Source organism: Chiroxiphia lanceolata, chromosome 11 (genome assembly GCF_009829145.1).
Source record: "Chiroxiphia lanceolata isolate bChiLan1 chromosome 11, bChiLan1.pri, whole genome shotgun sequence".
NCBI classification, from domain to species: domain Eukaryota; kingdom Metazoa; phylum Chordata; class Aves; order Passeriformes; family Pipridae; genus Chiroxiphia; species Chiroxiphia lanceolata.
Window position 1 is genome coordinate 11348941 of NC_045647.1, and position 19101 is coordinate 11368041.

The 19101-nt window shown below is 49.5% G+C and overlaps 1 protein-coding gene across 4 annotated transcripts in view; it reads right to left on the bottom strand.

Moving 5' to 3' along the window:
* Positions 1 to 4529: 4529 nt before the first annotated feature.
* Positions 4530 to 19101, bottom strand: part of PLXNA1 (plexin A1) — a 119915-nt gene continuing 105343 nt past the window's right edge. For all 4 annotated transcript variants that reach the window (XM_032698821.1, XM_032698818.1, XM_032698819.1 and 1 more), the window contains exons 28-32: positions 18455 to 18645; positions 17417 to 17586; positions 15480 to 15692; positions 12302 to 12452; positions 4530 to 8924 (exon numbers count right to left, since the gene is read on the bottom strand). In XM_032698821.1, coding sequence (XP_032554712.1) covers positions 8829 to 8924; positions 12302 to 12452; positions 15480 to 15692; positions 17417 to 17586; positions 18455 to 18645 — 821 coding nt within the window. In that variant the 3' untranslated portion in view covers positions 4530 to 8828. The remainder of the gene's footprint in view (positions 8925 to 12301; positions 12453 to 15479; positions 15693 to 17416; positions 17587 to 18454; positions 18646 to 19101) is intronic.

Consider the following 19101-nt stretch of genomic DNA (forward strand, 5'->3'; position numbering starts at 1 on the left):
TGATCCCTTGCAATATGGGAGAGGTGAGCATTGAAATAACCCACCCAGTCCCCATGCCTTACCAGAGGACACCTTGCTGGAGGCACCACGGCTGCCAAGGGACAGCACCTGCAGCCAGGGGACAGCAAGATGCCACCCAGGTCCCAAGGATGGACACCAGACACTTCTGCTTTTTTCCAGCAGAGGGAGGGGAAGGCCAATTGAAGCCCATCGAAACAGTGTTGCTGCTGGGAAGAACACCTAGAAACAGCATGTGCAACATCAGAGCAGTCACCACCTGAAAAGACCCTGGAGAAGTGCAAATCCCCCAAAGACAGATAGCATCACCTCAGGGTTTGCCAGCCCAGGGTGACCTTGTTGGCCACCTATGCCAGAAACCTGGTGTTGAACCACCAAATCCTTGGGGATCAGAGGGACAGGCAAGATGCCTGCAGCAGTGTTTCTCAACTGACTTCACTGTATAGAAAAATTGCTCTTGACAGTCATGGCCAAGATTCCCAATGGTCATGGTCTCCAGACTGGTCACCATGCCACACCACCAGCCCCTCCAAAGGGTGACTCTCTGCAAAGGGGCAGCTGGCAGTGCCCAGAACCATGTCACCTGCCCACTGTCCCCTCTGCAGAGGGGCAGCCTGCATCGCCTGAGCTGTCAGTCTGGTGCTATAAAATTCGAGATAAATCAATTTCCTCCCTTCCCCCTGCTCTAATTCCACCAGGGGAGATGGTCTTTTTCCTGAAGCAATAATTTGCCTCAGTTAAAAAAAAAACCACAGTGGAGCTCTGACTGCTCATGGCACATTAATGTGTATCAGCCGTCGCCTGCCACCTCCTAATGATCCCACCTCCGATCCGAGCCCAAAACTGTGGGCTTTTTACCACTACATTTAAAGCGAAGAACAAACATAAACCAGTCACCTCGCAGTGTGGCTGAGATTTTCATTAGTCCAGGCGGGGAGAGGAAGGGGGTGTTGCTGTGCTCGGCCCTTACTGCCTTCAAAATTGATGGATTTTCTTTTTATTTTTTTTCCTCTTCCCAGCAGCTCAGAAGAAACTTAATCATCACCTCCGAGGAGGAAGAAACCCCCCGTCGTATCCTTCAACTCGCAGGGCCACGTGATGCTGCTCTGGCCTTACCTATGTGATGTCTGAACACAGCACATGGCCTGGCACTTGGAGCCTATTTTAGTTCTATAGATTGGTTTTAATTTATGTTATACTATATCACATTACATTACACTGTATTACATTGTAATGCCTTATTATACTATACATAGTTATCAATTTCATATATGTATTTGGATATTAGACTGTAAAGTATATATTTTTTATATATGTATTTATCTCATGTGAGAGCCAAAGCCTCTCTCCCATGGAAGGTGGCTGCTTGAGGGCCCCCCACACCCCCTGAAGATGTGGCAGGTCCCTTTCCTGCAGGATTGTGGAGCTCAAGGGGCAGTGAGGTACCAACTAGCCCAGCTGCTCTCTCCATTTGTGGGTCCCTGGGCTATGGGCTGGCAGCATCATGGGAAAGACTGGGACTGCCTGGGCTGATGATGCAGGGGGAGAAGGGAAGGAGCAGGCTGGCCAGTGCCAGACCTTGGGGCCAGAGGGCAAGGGGGATGTTCCTGCCAATGTTTTGTGTAAGCCTGAAGAAGAGGATGAGTCTAACATCAATTTTAGTGACTCAGCCTCTAGGGCTCTGACCACAGGAGTGGTGACAACAGAAGGAATACACAATGGGAAACATTGGTGGCAGGTCAAAGAGGTGTTAAACACCCAAGCCAAAACCTTTTGTCTTTCTGTAAGAAAGCTCACCAAGGGCAGGAGGTGACTGACACCCACACCACCAGCACATGGCTGTCCACGACTGTGTGCTCAGGGACATGAGCATGCCACGTCCCTGTACTGCTAACCATGAGTCCCCATGTCCTGCACCCACCACGCCCCAAGGTGACACATGGCACTGAGCAACACAGTTCTGCAGGAGCAGCACTACCACCTGCACGTCCTGGCCTTCACTGCACGTCTAAGAGAAACAAAGGATTGCGCAGAGAGGCCCAAAGGCAGGAGAGCATCTCCCAGGGCAGGAGGACAAAGAGGTGCACAGGAAAAGTACAAAACCACAGCGATGGTGCAGGGATAGAGGGTTTTGTAGAAAGAGCGAGGATGAGACCTTCAGCCCCCACATGGGTACCCTAGGACGTGCCACTCACCTGGAGCCCAAGTTTGGGTGAGGCAAGGGGGCTTCCAAAACCCCCAGGTCATCCACGGAAGCCACAGGGAGAGGGCTACCTCCACCACCAAGCCCCAGCCAGCTCCAGACATGCGGTGGCTTCTGCAGATTTGCTGGATTACCGCCGCCTCAGGCGGCAGTGGTGTATGTTATTGCTGGAAGGTTCACATTTTATCATTTAATCAAATAAAGTGCATTTGTGGATTACACAATCATTTCCAGGCCTTGATAATCTTTTTCTGCTTAGCTCTGCACTAGGACTGAGGAGGCAAACAAAGACATTTGTAGCTGTCGTTGAAGGCCCTGGCTTCCTGCCAGGAGTTTTTACTCCTTGGAAAAACTGGTGCAATTTGTATTGAAGAACATCCTGGCAATGGTGAAATACTAGATATTTATTTATTTGGTCAACCAGGAGGTTTTTAAGTATTTGTTCCCAGCTAAAATAACAGAACAAATATTGAGTTAAAAATCCTGTCTGCAAATGGCAAAGTGCCAAAGTCCAGCAAAAGGGTTTATGTGGATGTCCCAGAGGGGTGACAGGGTCATCCCTTTTCCTCTCTGCACCTTGACATGGCACATTGGTACCCTCCAGCAAGAAATTTCAACTCCAAGCTGGGGAAGATCCATGGTTGTTGTCCCAAGGGAAAGCAGAGAATCCCAAAATATCCCCAGAGGAAGAGAGTGATTAAGGTTTGCTCTGCTTCCTGCACCAGGTAGGAGCTGCTGCAGGCTGGAGTGTGGGGTCCCCTCCAACACATCCAACAAGGATGTGCCACCACCAAAACCCAGCTCAACTCTTCAGGGAGAAACATCTCATCCTCATGCCTTGAAAAGGCCCAAAACCAAAAGAAACTCCCAATATGTGTTGGATTGAGAACTTATTTAAATGCAGTTTCTGTACCCACCATGATGCTCACCTGCCTGATGCTCAGCTGCCACCCACTCCCACATGGCCATGAGGATCACAAAACTGGGGGAGATGAGGGTCTTTACCATTGCCCTCAGTTAAATCCTCCCAGAAACCTGATCAAAATTCAGTTCAACTGTTATTTTCTTAAACATTTGAAAGATTGGTAAAAGAAAACTTTGATCTTGCTTTTCTATCTTAAAAAAATAATCTTTGTTTTAATGACACTATGGCTAAAATAGTGGATGTTTAATATTTGCTGATGATATTCTCACTGGAGAGTAGGAAAACTGCAAGAGAAAACAGGAAAAACATTCAGTTTATACATGTACTAAATGCAGAGAAAACATGTATTCAGCACCCACGGTACAACCAGCCATGCAAGCCCACTCCTTCAGGAGATTGGCCCCAAGTCAGGAAGAAGCTAACAAAAGAAGAAAAAAACAAAAAAAGCAGCTAAATTTGTGCGATTTTGGTCTGTGTGCTGCACAGAGGCCTGGCCCCAACCCCACACCCTGGGGATGCACTCCCAAACTCACCTCCTCCTGCCTGGGAATGTCCCCCCACACCTGCTGTGGCCACTCAGCATCACTGGTCACCCCTGTGAGAACGGTGCTGTGGTGGCTGGCTGCTGCCCTGGTCTTCCTCTCCCACTGCTTTGCTTTGGGGCCCTGCTCAGCCTAGAGTGCAGTTTAGAGGTACCCAGAGTTACAGGGTGACAGCTTTAAAGACAAAGATCAGGAGCTGGAAAAGATGAGGAGATGGAAAAGAAGATGCCCTGCAGCATCCAGAGCCCGCAGAGACATGACAGCAGCATCACCTCACCACCATGGACTTCTTCCCAAGCACTTGTGCTGTCACCCCATTATGACCCTGTGGAAGGAAGGACCAGGATGTGTCCAAGAGGCAGAAGGGAAGCTGTCCCAGCCCTAGTCGGCTCCTGTGGACCCCAGAGAGCAGCAGAATAGTTGGGCAGGTATTTGCCTCTTGCAGCATAGAGAGTTCAACTCCTCTGCCTCTGATCAGCAGCTCTGAACACTTTGAAAGGCAAAGAGTGAAATCAAACAGTTTAAAACAAATTAACGTGAGCCACCCAGGAAAGGGGCTGATGGAGAAGTCCACTCCCATCCCACACACATCAACCACCCAAATCCCCCTGTGAGCATCCAGAGCAGCCCCCACAGCTGCTTTGGAGGTATAACAGCCACAGCTTGGGGTCCCCACACCCACACATACACCCAGCAGCCCAAAGTGACGCTGGCCCATCCTGATGCCATTTTGCATCATGCCCTCCTGGCACAGCCACAGATTTGTCCACTGCTCCCAGGAACCCAAAGGTGCTTGGTCTTCCCACCCACATCACATCCAAAAACACAGCAAAACACCGGCTTTAGCAAAAATGTTTAATCTCTCCTTGATGCGTGTGTTTATTTACAAGTACTAAATCTGAAGAACATTAAAATAGGAAATAGCAGGATATTTACACGATCAAAGGGCTCTTGACCAGCTGCGCTGGCCTGTTGCTTCAAGTCTGAAACAATCACAGAAAGGGAATCAGGACTCCGGTGTTTGATTTTTTTTTAATTCCCCATTTAATTTTTTTAAACTACTAGAATTCTCTGCCTCTCGCTGGGTCCGCCTTAGGTTCCCCCCTGCTTTCTTAAAGGACAGCTTGTTGTGCGCTTTGGTCAGGAGCGGGTGAGCCCGGGAGAGTCCCGCCACCTGTACCCCCGCTCCCTGTCCCCAGGCTGGGGCCAGCTCTGGGGATGACACAGGGCTCCTGCTGAGGGGGACACTTCCTGGTTGCACTTTTTTTTAAACCCAAACTGAAGAGAAAAGGCAATGTGAGCAGGAAGGGACCCCCTTGCTGCAGCGGTGGGGGACCAGCCTGCAGGGTCCAGCTGCCTCTGACAGTGGTGGGCAGAGCAGGAGCACCCAGAAACACAGGCTCAGGGCAGGGGATGCTTCTTTGTCTCGCCCCCTTTTGGGGCATGGGCAAGACCACCAGCAAGAGGAGTCCTGCAAATGCTGCCCAGCTTCTCCCCACCTTTCCCCATTACGAGGCAGGGGTTTGATGGGGTCAGCCAGCCCGGCTCTGCCCCTCGCCAGGCTGGGGCGAGGGAGGACGGGCAGGCTGCCTGGCACGATTAAGGACGCTGGGCATCACACAAAAGGCAAAGGTAGCACCAAGAAGTGCCAGAGGCTGCGGGCAGCATTGGAATGCCCACCTCGCCGACCACCACCCTCCCTGTAAGAGGCAGCAAGGGGAACCCGCAGGGGTGGGGAGGTGCTGTGGGATCCTTGGTGGAGCAAACCGCAGACATCCCAAAGCTCTCCAGGAGGAAATCAAGGGGAATCGATCCCTGGGACCACACTACGGGCACTCAGTATCACCATGGAGCTGGAAGAGCCAGGTCACAGCACTAGGGGAGCCCAGAAAGCACAGCCACACCATGGCACTGTTAGCATGACCTCTCCAGAAGCTTCTCCATTGCCCAAATCTTACTCAGACCCACAACAGCCAAAAAAATTGCCTGTTCCTCTAGCCAGGCCAAGGGAGCACCCACAACAGTGCTGCTGAGAAAGCAACTGGCTAATAGACCCTTCACAATTAACAGTGATCCAGCCCTCTTTGTCGAAAAGGAAATTTTCAGGGAGATGCTCTTAAGAAACACATCTCCATCCCCTACAACCACCAACAGGGAGGTCCCACCATTCCCTGTCAATCAGCACAAAAACCATGAGTTTGGCTCCTTCAACAGCAATCGAAGCTCTCCAGAATGCTCTTACCACTGCAACAGGTAGGACCCACACCAGTACTGGACAGATACCTCAAGGCAACCACCCCCCTTCCACCAGATCACAATGGCCACCGATGCAGAGCTGCCATCCTCCAGGCGACTTCCAGGATCTTCACCAAAGCCACCCAGGCAGCAACACCAAGAGGAAGAAGTTTTGGGCCAATCTTGCACCAAAGGGAGACACAGCCACCCTTCTGCCCCATCACAGCAGCAGCAAACACTAGAAAAGACCCCCCCGAGGGGCCCCCAGAGGGTCCTGTCCCACCAGAGCACTCAGGGAGATGTTGGCAGCCAGCAGTGGCCCTGGCACAGGGCAGGTGAGCACACAGCTGTCCTCTAAGCCTCTCCAAGTAACACGTTTGAGATGTGAACCTCTGAAGTCTTTCTTTTTGCTGTTTCTTTTTTTTCTTTTGGACAAGGAAGTGACAAATTAATTTCAAAAAAAAAAAATAGATAACAGGTCTAAACAAACCTCTAATATTCAACACTTGCAGTTTTTTTGTTTTATGGGTTTTTTTCTTCTGTTTCTTAAAAAGATCAACTCAGACTAAAATCTAGCACAGTCATGCAACAGCCCACAGCTCTCAGAAATCCAGCGACAGCTCATGGTTCGTAGGTTTGGGAAACAATTATTAAATCCTTTTCAAACATAGTTTTGCTGTTGTGGTTGGGATTTTTTGTCGTTTTTTTTTTCTTTTTCTTTTTTTTTTTAATCGGCATCTTCTCTCCTTTCCCTCCTTATTAAAACAAAACAAAACCAAACAAAATTACAACATAATGAGAGATGTGCAGGCTTCAAACAATTGTTCTGCATGGTGAGAAAGGCTTGGAAGTTCCTTCCAGACCATTTGGTATCCTTTTTTTATCTTTTTTTTTCGCAGTTGTCATTTGTTTTGTTTTAACTGGCTGTGTAAATTCATCTTGTATTTATATCGGTTCGATTCTCCTTCAGTTAACTATACAGCACCCCACTGGGGCACGAGAATTAGATTGTAACCACATATATATATATACACACTTTTATTATTTTTTTTTTAATTAAAAACTTCATTATTTCTCCCTCTCCCCCCCTTAACCTGCGATTTAAGGGAATGGACAGAAATCAGCTGGGCTTCTTTCCACTTGGATTTTGACAGCCACCCGCTCCTGGCAGAGTGTGGCCCCGTGTGCTGTGGCCTGGGCAGCGACGGGAGCTCTCAGTACAGAAAAGGAAAGGGTTCTGCTCATTTTTTTGGAAGTTTTTGGTCTCCTGCTGCCTTTCCAGGCAGCATTCAGCACCTTTTCATCTCTGGAAAGCACAAACCCGCGAGGAACTGACGTTTCGAAGGGGGCAGCTGAGGGAGAGACCTCGGGTCTCCAATGAAGCCCCTGTTGGGGCACAGGCAGCAGGGGGAAGATGGGGTGACAGCAAGGAAAGAAAGGGGGAGAAAGAAGGAAAAGACAGAGAAAGAAAGGTCAGTCTTGGGTGGAAGGTCCTGCACACATTTGGGCTTCCCAGGTGGAAGAGTGGGCAACAGCCTCGTGGCAGCCATCCCAATCCCTCCATGGGCTGGTAACCCAGTGGGGTTTGCCGGGGGGATCCCGGTCAGGAGGTGCAGAGGATCTGCCTCCCCTTTCCCCAAGGATCTGGTCTCTTCCCCTACATCAGCACAAAGACGTGATGGGGGAAAAATAAACATAAAGGGGCTTTGTTAAGGCTGCTCCAGTGCCAGGGAATCCATCCTAAAAAGCCAGGTTGGCTCTCCACCAACCCTCCTGACAGCAGGAGCCCCTGCAACTGTCCTCTACCCTGCATCAACCCAGGACAGGCAGGGGCAGGCAGCACTGCCCAGACCACCCCATGGCCATCGAACTAGAAAAACAAGGACAAGCTCAACAAAACACCGACCATCCCTCAGCAATCCCTCAGGCAAAAAAAAAAAAACAAGCCTTGGGATCTCCCTTCCTCTCTGATTGTGACCTCCAGAACCACTCAGCAGCATTTAAATAACAGCATCTATTCAGCTAACAAAACTCCCACCTTTTTTTTTTCAATTTTTTTCGCACTAAACAACATTCAAATAAAACATGGCACAGAACATATTTTAGAAATATCAAAGCTCAGGGATTTCTCCCTTTCCTGCCCACCCCTACTGCCCCCACCCCCAAATCTCCCCAGCATCAGTCCTTGAGCTTATGTTTTAAAACCATTTTTGTTAGTTAGTTGCAAAAAATTTAGAATATTTTTCCCCTCCCGTTTTTTGTTATAATTTTTTCCTTTAAATTAAAAATTTTGTTTCTCTTGTGTAAATTGTGCAAATATAGCAGTTAACACTAGTGGCAGAAGGCCAGAGAGAGAGAGAGACAGAAGGGGGAAGAGACAGAAAAAGAGAGAGGAGGAGGAGGAGAGAGGGTGGACAGCTGGGGGGAAGGAAGGGAGAGCAAGTCAAGTACAGTAAAAATAGGAGCCCACCCACCCTCCCTTCACCAAAGTAACAACAACATCCAAACGCCATCCTAGAAAGCCCCGCGGTCCTGACCCTCCTTCCTTGTGGGCTCAGGGGCTCTGCCCAGGCAAGGGATGCCCAGCAGGTCCATGGGGCAGGCGACCCCCCTTCTCCTCTGCCCGGCATCGCCTCTCTGCAAGGTCCCTGCTTCATCCCAGTTGGACTGGGGGGGTTTGTTCGTGGGTCAGGGAGTTCTATCGACGTTGCTGCTGCCGTCGGGATTTGTTTGTAGTTCTTTCCGCTAAAGCGCGAGGTTTCCTTGTTTGTTCGTGGGAAGCGTGCGGAGGCTCCCGCGGGTCCGGCCGGTCCCAGCCCCAAAGTCTTGTGCCCGCGGCTGCCGCTGGCCGGCCCTCCCTGCTGCCGCCTCCGCTGCCCGGGACACTGGCACCACCGCCGCCTTCTCAGCTGCTTAAGGCCATTGTGTCGATCGCCTGCTCCAGCTTACTCCTCAGCCGCTGCCTCCGGGCCTGCTCGTCCTTCTCCAATGCAGCTAAAATCTAGGGAGAGAGGGGAGAAGAGAGGGTGAGCAGATGCCCACCTACCCAAAGCAGCTCCTTGTTGCCTGCTGGCTCTTTGACAGCATCAGAGTAGGGCAGTGTGGCCCCACGGGAAGCAGTGCACGTTCGTTCTTGTCCCCTGTGGAGCCAAGAAGGGCCAAAGGAGGTGTGAGGTGGAGGACATGGCTCTGAGTGGTGCCACCCCACAGATTGAGGCCACTGGGGCCTCCAAGGGGCTGCAGTAACACCAGGGACCTACCTGACACTAACAAGAAGGCAACTTGCATGTGGGGAAGCAAAGAAAACGCTGGAGGGTGAACCCCAAACCCAAGCAAACACCATGTCTGTGACTTAACAATCCTTTAATGCCTTAGGGAAGCAGCGGTTGTGTTTCAGAGACCACAAGCAAGCCATGAACTAGTTCCATGAGCACAAAAAGACAAAAATCCACACAGCTTCAGCTACCCAAAGTGGTAAAACCCTGCTCATCTCTTCCCCAAGGTGGACAACTGGGGGGCACTGGGGTGATGGTGGGGGACATCAGATGGATGCACCAGCAAAGCCTGGGAGCCCTCAGTCCTGTTCAAGGGGTGCACCCACACACACTTGAGCATGACATTCCTCCCTTGAAATCCTCTTTCTCTAAACAAGCTGCTGGCCATGATGACAGATCACAGGGTGGAGGGCTGGTCCCCTGCCCTGGGCTGGATGTGGCTGTGCCCCCAGGGCTGGGGAATGACTGGCAGCAGCAGAAGGGTGGAGGACGAGGCTCAGAGTGGGGAGAAGGGAGTAACGAAGTGTAAAACGAAGGGGCAGTTGCCTTTCCAGCAGCCAGAAGTCTCGTCTCACTAACATCATGCCAGCAGAGCAGAAAAGCTGATTTAAAAAAACAAACCTGACAGAAATCTCATCTCCTTGGGTGAGCTAGTTGAGAGAGCAAATTTTTTGCAATTAAATATCAAGGCATCCATCAAAGGGGACTTGATTAACCATTTCATTGGCTGCATAATTGGAAACAAACTGTTGTATAATTAATAGACTTACTAGGAGGCAGGTAAAGTCCATCAGGAGCCCTACAGGTAACTTCTTAATGGGGAATCAGCTCCTTTTGATTAAGAGCTGCTGCAGCACTGGCAAGTTGTGAAGCAGTGGGCAGGGCATGCTGAGCAGCACCCACCACACTGCCACAACCAGCCTCTGGCCACCAACAGACTGGTTCTGCCCCAGGTTTTCTGGGGCAGGACCAGGCTGGTCCCTGTCTCCTGGGGCAATAAGAGATGCCCAAAGAGGAATCTCTTCCCAAAAGAAAAAGGAAAGCTGCATCTCAGCACCGGCATCAGCTCCCGAGGAGGGAAAATTCACTAGCAAGAGCCGGGCACATCTGATTTACCACCACTAGCAGCAACAACCCAGGGCAGCAGCTGGACTGGCAAGAACTCATAGATTCTGCCACAAACCTGCTACTGGGGACACTCCTCCCCATCAATCTCCATAGAAGCTCTCGGCCCTCACACTACACACTGAGCAAAATACCTACAATGACAGTCACGCAGAAACCAAAACCACACATGCCTGAAAGGTGCCCGAGCTGGAACCAAATGAGATTGGTCTGAGAAGTGCAAGAGGAGCCTATTACCCCTGCCTGCCTTCTCTGCCTCTCCCAGAAAGAGAGCTGTGTATCCTGGGATGCTGAGGTGTCAAAAGATTCCCAAACTGCCCACACATTTATCTGCTCATCTTATCTCAGCCTTACGGAAAAAATGCAGTCAAAGAAAACCTGTGCTGAGCATAGAGAGACCCAGGTTTGTCACCTGCTGTAAGGAGCCAGGACCACTGATTACCAAGATGCAAGTACCCAAATGAAAATTAATTATGATTTTCATTCACAGCCAATGACAGCATATTATTGCACTGAACAACAGGAAAAATTATTCTCTCCCATTTTGCATCAAAGAGGGTGCAATCGGGCTGCATATAATTGTGCTTAATGAATGAAAACAAACAAAGGGAACAGCTGCGATTTATTAATCCCATTACAAATAATAAAAGAAGTTCCTGAGAGCTGTGAACACACTTGTGATGCTTGGAGAGCAGGCAACAGCAAGACACTCAACAGATGTCAGATTGCCATTAGAGCGCAAGAAGGGGACCCGAACCCCTAAAGAGCAGCTCATTAATGCCACGTGGTCCCCTCACACAGACCCCTCCCTGCTCTCACCCAGGGCCTGGGGGACTTAAGGCTTGGGGGACTTTCAACCTGGAGGAAGCAAGCACTCAATGATGGCTGAGGAATGATGGCTGTCCCACAGCAGATCTTCATGGACAACTCATCACCAGAGCTACGGAGGCCTCCTGGATGTGCCATCAGAAGTAGTTTAAGGAGCAGCATAAAGGTCCCACCAGTGTGGTCATCAGTACATGGTCACCATCTGCATGGTGACAACCACACAGCGCCTTCCCAAGCACCAGGGTTTCTTCCCATCCCTGTAGGAAAGCCAGGACCTCCTCCTCTCTCCTGTAGAGCACTTGGCTCCACAGGCCTTTGGCCCATGATCTCAGAGCTGACCTTAAACCCAGAGGCCAGGTCTGCTACAACCTGCCTGTGGACTCCCTAAATTCACACCTCAAAGAGGCTCTGGGAGAAGCCTCTCAGGACTCTTGAATGGTACAATAGGGACCCCGGTTCCTTTCCTGTCTTTCTCCAAGTGGGGAAATGTTCTGGTACTCTGTCACTTAAATAAGTCACCATTCAAACATAGTCATCAAACCCCTTTATTGGGACAATAAAACCTGTACTATCATGCTATATGTATAAATCCACATTTTACTGTAGTTACATATTTTATTGCTTTAATAAGATGTAGGGTGTAGATCTGAACAGTGCTTTAAGGAATTAATTTGTATAAATTACAACAGAGGGTTTTTAAACCATCCTTACTGACATTCACAAAACAAGCACTGATGAGACCACCATGTCCTCTAGCTTCCCTGGGGAGTGGAGCAAAACACCACTTGTACAGTTCCACAGTGTTGATACCTCCCTCCATGGTGCCAGATTGGTGGCAGTGGATAGGGGAGGCATGCTGAGATAATGCCACAAAGTCTGCAGCCTCATGGAGCTCGTGTGCCAAATGTGTAGAAAAATAGGTGTTTCCCACATTACTCACTGCAGAAAATGTGGAGAATGAAGCGCTGCCTACCCCAGCACCTGCCTTCATGACTCCCAAACCTTTGCTTTTCCACCAGCTCAAGTACAAATACGGACTACGTTATTATCCTGCATTTCATGGTGTGTTTTTCTATAAGAAAAAGCAGGGGACTGCAGAAACAAGGACAAAGTTGCAGCCCAAGCCTGACTCCGCATCACCACATCTTACCTCGTCCTTGTACTTGGTGATGTAGGAATAGATCTCGTGCAGCGCGCTCATGCTGTTGAACTGGCTGAGGTGTAACCGCGACTGCTCCGCCAGGTACGCACTCATGTCCTGGTCACTGATCGCTGGCATTTTAGCTATATCTGCATAATATCTGCAAGGCAGGAACAGAAGAGTGGGTCAGAGATAGGGACTGGCAGAAGAGCATGTGTCCCTGCCACAATGCTTGCTGAGAACAGCCACTGCAGAGGCAAGTGAAGAGCATCTTGCCTCCAAGCGGTGACATACCACAATCATCCATTATAACACTGTTGCTCAACAAGAGGTCTCTGAGCACTCCATGGAGCAGTCAGCATCATTAGAACATGCTCCTGATGGAACAGCGCGCAGTCCAGTCAAGTCCAACTCCTCTTACCATGCTGGGAAGCCCAGAGATGCTGCTCTGAGGGATTTCCCAACCTCTCCTAAACTACACATTTTTCCTCCTTTCCATCCCATTGGCACGTTTAGCCACCAAACTGCATACACCAGGACTCTCCACATCTGCAGCAACACTCAAGGCTTTGTTACCACTCTCCTAAGGTCACTGTGTTGCTAACAATGCCCCTTTGCTTTCCATTAAATACTAGGGGTGTGAACACAAGACAAGGTCACATCCCGCCCTTGCAGTAATACATGCGTGGTGGTAGTGGAAAAACAAAATATCCAACAGGATGTTCATCACAACCCAGAGAGATCAAAGCTGCAGCAACCCATTGTAGAAGGAGGGTTACACCAAGCACATGCACCAGTGGACTGCCTGCTGAGGTCCTTTTGGAAACCAGGGTTGTGTCCTCAGGCCTCATTTAAAAAGAAACCCTACCCACAGCAAACAAGCCCCGGCTGCTCTCACCACCTGGAAATACAGAGTGCCAGTCTCTCCCAGGTTTGCTGTACTCCTCACAATTCCTCACTCACTGAAGTTTCTGGTACAGTGATTAGCATCATTAGTGTCATCAACTGAATGCTGAGATGGAACACGGCTGAAGCACTTGGATAGGAGCAGATGGCAGCAAGACCACTTGAGGAGATGAATATGAGGATTCACTCCATCCCACAGAACTGAACTCAGCTAGTGATAACTACTTGGGCAGTTTTTACAAAGAGGCTCATTCACATCCAGAAAATGATGCAAGAGAATTTTTAGATGCTGCCAGGAGAGTAGTGATCTGAGGTGAGGACCTCTGACAAAACTAGGCATCTGCTACACCCCTAGAGAGATCACCCCAAAGTGGCATTTCCTAGAGCAGCAGTTTTATATTCCAGGTTTTATCATGACACACAGGATGGGAAGAAACCATCATTTTTCAATACAAGTGTGCATGGCTTGTGTGGACCAAGATTCCAGTCATACCTACCATTTCCAGAGGACACCTAATGTGCCACGACTCCAGTAGCAAGATCCCTTGGGTTTCCCCAGGTTTCCTACCTCCTAAGCCCTTCACTGTGCTGTTCCTGCTTCAGACTGGCAGAATGCCCTGTTTTCAGCTGGTGCCTGAACCACGACAGCAGACAGACCTGCAGGTGGGACTATCAGTCCCACTCAGCCACCCTCGTACCACTCCCCCGTCCCACCTCTGCAAAGCTTTGGGAAGACAACCATGCCAAAAGCCAGAAATGCTAATTATGCCATAATTCCCTGTAGAGGAGCAGTAGGAGATGTAGTCACCCCCTGCACAGGACATCTCTGCCCCCTGATCAGTTGCCTCTGGGACCATTCCAGAGGTAAGTGATGGCAGGAACATCTGTCACCAATGAGATCTCCCACTTCCTCCCCAGGGACGCATCATGCCTAGACCAATGTTTAACTCTGGAATGGTTTTATACCTTTTTTCCTCCAGGCACACATACAGAGCTGAATATTTTTGTCATAGAGATGGCAAGGTCAGAGAAATTCACTTTACGAAGCTTGTGATGTTCCTACGGGACCCCAGTCCAAAGACCCATCCAGCCCCATGCAAAGAACTTCCTCCTGTTACAATGCAGCTCAACTCTCATCTCAGCCATTGTATTTCAGGGGCATCGCCTCTTCTGATCCAAGCCCTATCTTCCTCAAGGGAAGAAGCCTGTCTTTGTAACTGCCAGCAAAGCACCAGGCATGCCAATGGCATGACAAAAATATCTGTGTACAAGCAAGTATCCAAATGATGATTTAGGCTACAAAGTCCCATCCTTACAAACTAGAGAATATGATGTTTATTGCTGCCTGGACAGCTTTCATTTGGTTCATTCTGTATTTGGTCAAGATGCTGAAAAAAGGAAGGGTACTCAGTTAAGGGGAAAAAAAAAAAAGGCACCATCTTTAGCCCAGCACATCGCCACAAGGGAAAAGTTACATCAGCATCCTGCAATCTGCCATTTTTTAAGTTTTATTAAGTTCCACTTCACAACATTTTAACAGTGGCTCTATTTGGAGGGATTTGGAGGACATCTAGGTTTCTCTCCCAAAAGGATAAAGCTAAACACAGCGTTATGCCTGAGTGCATCAATTTGCAATCAGCAGCATTCAAACCCTGCACCTTTAACATTGCATTAATTCAGTGGGACAGGGGGATGTCTCTCATCAGCTCAACAGGGAAGGTGGAGGGTGTCAAAAGGAGTCAGGGGACCTGCTCCTCTCCCTGCTTCTCAGCACAGAGACAGCAGCCTGAGCACTGCCTCAGAGCATGTACTCTCATCAGGATCCCAGGTGACATGTACTGACAGATGAGAGAAGGGAAATGATAATTTTCAAGCATTTCAGCAAAACCTGCATGTATTGTAATGGTATGAAAAAGGCACTTCTCTAGTCCAAGGCTGACTTTTCATTGCTCTTCGAAAGCAATCAAGGGAGGTGTTGGTAATTCCCTAGCACAGACCAAGTTTTTACAACAAAAAACATTAGACAACCTAAAAGTGGAGGTTGCTTTTAGCAACCCTTAAGCAAGTCATAAACAGCTCTGTCAAACAGGCATTGGAAACTCATTTCAGGAGACAATCATGAGAAAGCATCAACAACGGGATCACCTTCCACAAGTGTTAGTACAGTCCTCTTCAGACAGTTGCCAAGAGGAGCCCTCCCAACAACACAAGTCCCTACATTCACAAACATCCATTGTAATTCCCCCAGGTGAAGCAAGGAGCTGTTGCCAAGTCTACTCACCTTTCTACCCAGCTCTTGTAGTTGGGGATGTCCTTGGCATACAGTAGTTTGTTGGAGGGAGAGTCTTTTCCTAGCTTGTGCTCAGAAGTTGAGCAGGAGTCCATGAATGTCTGAGCCACCACGGATAGGCAGGCATCAGTAATACTGTTCTTGTGAATGTCGAACACAAACTGGGGGTTCTTAATCACATTCACCCAAAAACGTAGAGGTAGACTGAGGGATGAAGGAAACAGGAGTCAGCACCTGAATCAAGCCCTGCAGGGCAACTGGCACATACATGCAACTCCAGTCATGGAGAACGAGCTCCCCATGACCCAGAACTGGGTAGGTTGCTTTTCCCAGCACTCCAGGGATGCAAACATCCCAGGTAAATGGCCATTCCCCTCTGCCCAACCCCACAAGGCCGCAGTTCTTCGTGAAAAGGTTCCTCAGCACTGCCAACATCTCCGAAGGCAAACCATGGCAGTGCAGATCTGTGGTTTCTCCAAGGATCCACTCACACTGAAGAGACCTTGCTGAGCCCGTGGGTTTAACCAAGCACGGTCTCCTTCTCTCACATCAATAATCCCTTCGAAGGCGCTGTGTGGCATTTCACACATCTCCCATGCTGGAGGAGGGAGTTAACTGGACTCCTCAAGGGACTCATTAGCACATTTAACACCAGAGGAGAATTTAGGCAGCCTCAGATGCTGGAAATAGAGCTCTCAGCTGTAAAGGCAAGAGTGGGTCTTCTGGCGAGCCATTGACTGGATATTTCCTGCATACTGACACACATGCCACCCTCCATGGCACTGTTTCCCAATCCTGCTGTCCCTCTCCTCTCCCAGGAGCTTCTCAGAGCCTCCCCCATCAGAAAGCTTCTCTGCTCTGTCATCCCCCAGCACCTACACTCAGCAAATGCTTTTATCTAAGACAAAACACACTTCGTTCCCCAGGACTTTCCTAATGAGGGTACTGGGTGCATGTACATATTTCATTTGTGAAGGGAACGGCCTGGAGAAATTAGCTCCACACGTCGAATTAGCGCCCAGAGATAAGCACAGGCATTAGCATGCAGGAGCCTTCGTGCCCAGCCCCTGAAGAGCGGGGCTTTTTTTTTTCCTCCCTTGCCTTTCACTCCTTCTTTTAATATAGGAAGCCGAGTTATAAATCAGTTCCAAGCACTTCCACGCTCTCACATCTCCATTTAAAAATGTTTCTTTTCCTGCCCTGCTAATTGCAAACAGTTACCGAACTACACAAAAGCAATTTGGCTGCCATTTAACAAATGCCAGACACGGGAACTTACGTACCCGTCTCCAGTCATGGCAAGATCAGAGAGATAAAATCAATGAGGCAGCAGAAATGAAAAATGCCAAGGGGGGCTGCAGAGCCAACGCCTGCTGGAGCCCCGGCCCCAGCACGGCACCCACGGAGGGCTCGTCAGCTGCTCCGCCCAGTGATTAGCAGAGCCACTTTTCAGCCAGTGATTAGCAGAGCCGAGGGGCTGGCTCTGAGGGCAAGGTTAGGGAGGATGTGTACTCGGCTTTGTGCTGACTTTGTTAAGGCACGCTCGGCTGAGTGACAGGAAGGAGTGTGGAAACACCTTCAGGACAGCGGTGATGAGAACTGGGACTGGCATCCCCAGAGGAGCCCGGAGGATGGAGAAGGCCAAGGTGAGATGGAAACAGAGCTGCTGTGGTCCTCAGCAACTGCAGCCATCAGGGGGAGTGTGGTGTCTGGGATTTGGGGATGGAAGGGCTGAGGGAGCATTGCATTCCTGGGATTTTTTCTGATGAAGGAAGGCATGCAAAGGATTTACCCACACCCGAAATACAGATATATGGGCCTCTCTTGTCCTGGATCATTTCCAGGTACGTATTTCTGCTCCCCGTGGGAGGGATTGGACACTGTGATATTGTTAGGTTCCCCCCCATCCCACTGTCCCTCTCCATTACCAGTTACTCTTCCAGGTGTGTCTGACATCATAATCATTGATCTGATGCTTATCAGCCTGTTCATCCAGGAAATCAAACATGTATTTGATGGCGAGGGGCAGCGCGCTCCCACGGTGAGCTGTGCTGAAGATGGTCTCAAACAGGTCATCCACAAATTTCTGCAAAGTGCCCTAAAGAGGAGAAAGAGAGAAGGGCTGCTCAGCAACACCCAGAACCAACAGAGAGATGCGTCTTTAACTAATGGTCGACCTCTAAACAAATTTCACTTCTATTCCTACACCTGGAATAGCAGCACAATAGAGTCTGTGTAACCCTACTGGTTCTCAGTGATTTATATTGGAAAATAAACACTGTGATGATGAGGTGTCTCCTTCACTGTATGATCTGTAACGCTGAAAGCATACAAATAAAAACACCATACAGAGCAAAAGCCAAGTGAATGTGGTCTTTTTTGGGTCCCATTAGGATGCCCAAGAACTGACAACAGACATCACCAAAAAAGCCCTCATCCCATGAGGCAGGGAACCAAGTCGCTGAGCCCAGACTCTGCAATCCTGAGCCAGCACAGCCCTCTGATCCTTTCTAGGAATATCTCAGACACATGGCACCCACTCAGCACTGGAAAAGATTTTTATGTACTGAATCAAGGGGAACCTCCTGTGAGGCCAAATGCCCAGGGTAATTACCACCCTTCCCACATCACCAATTCTGCACTTTTATCCCAAACACCAAAGAAGATGAAGTACCTGTCCCAGGGCATCTCTGCTTTGCAGACCAGCAGCTGCTCACAGATACAAAAACACCAAAGGGTGCAAAAAGCAAATAGGAATATCCACTCAAGGGATATTCACCGAAGGTTTTGACACACAAAACCATCATCTCGAGCTCAGGAAAGAGACTAACAGAGCAGCTCCCCTTGTGCAAGAGCAGGTAGCTAATAAAAAAGCAGTGCTTACCACTTTTGGACAATGCAAATCACTACCCTTCCCCACCCAGATTTCAAAAGCCAGGCAGCAGCCCTGTGTCTCTGGACCATACCTTGGTGGCTAACAGACGGGTCAGGTAGATTTCTGAGACCATCTTGCTGCCCCGGTCGCCCTCCCGCTGGTCCATATGATCATGGTTTTTCACCAGGTGCCAGAGTTTGGTGCCACTCTCCAGGTCAGGGGTGATCATGGGGGTCCGTGAGCGCAAGCTGTCGGGGCTGCTGGCTGTCCTCAGCATGCTCTCTGCAAGCACCAAGCAGAGGAGGATGCTCATACCCTGCCCACCTCTGCCTTGCCACCAGCCCCATTACTCCCCTTCCCTCCACAGAAGCTTTGGGATCCAGCCTCTGCAGCCACCATGGATTGGGAGCTCTGCTGGGACCATCCTCACAGCCTGCTGGGCCACATGCAAGCCTGTCTGATATACAGGGGCCAGAAACACTGTGGAAGGAATTTTTTAGAGTCCTGTCTTGCTCCCAGCACAGAAGTGGCAGGACCACAAATGCCTTCTGTGTCAGTTTGAGCTGACCGCACTATTCCCTTCCAAACCAAGGCTGAAGTACACCTGCCAGCATATTCACTGCAGTCTTCAACTCTGCTCTTTTAAGTGCTAAGTGCCTCTGTGCCTATTTTAATTAGATTTCAGGGGAATAAAAGGGAAGGGATCTCTTAACAGCAGCAATCTCACACGTGTCTTTC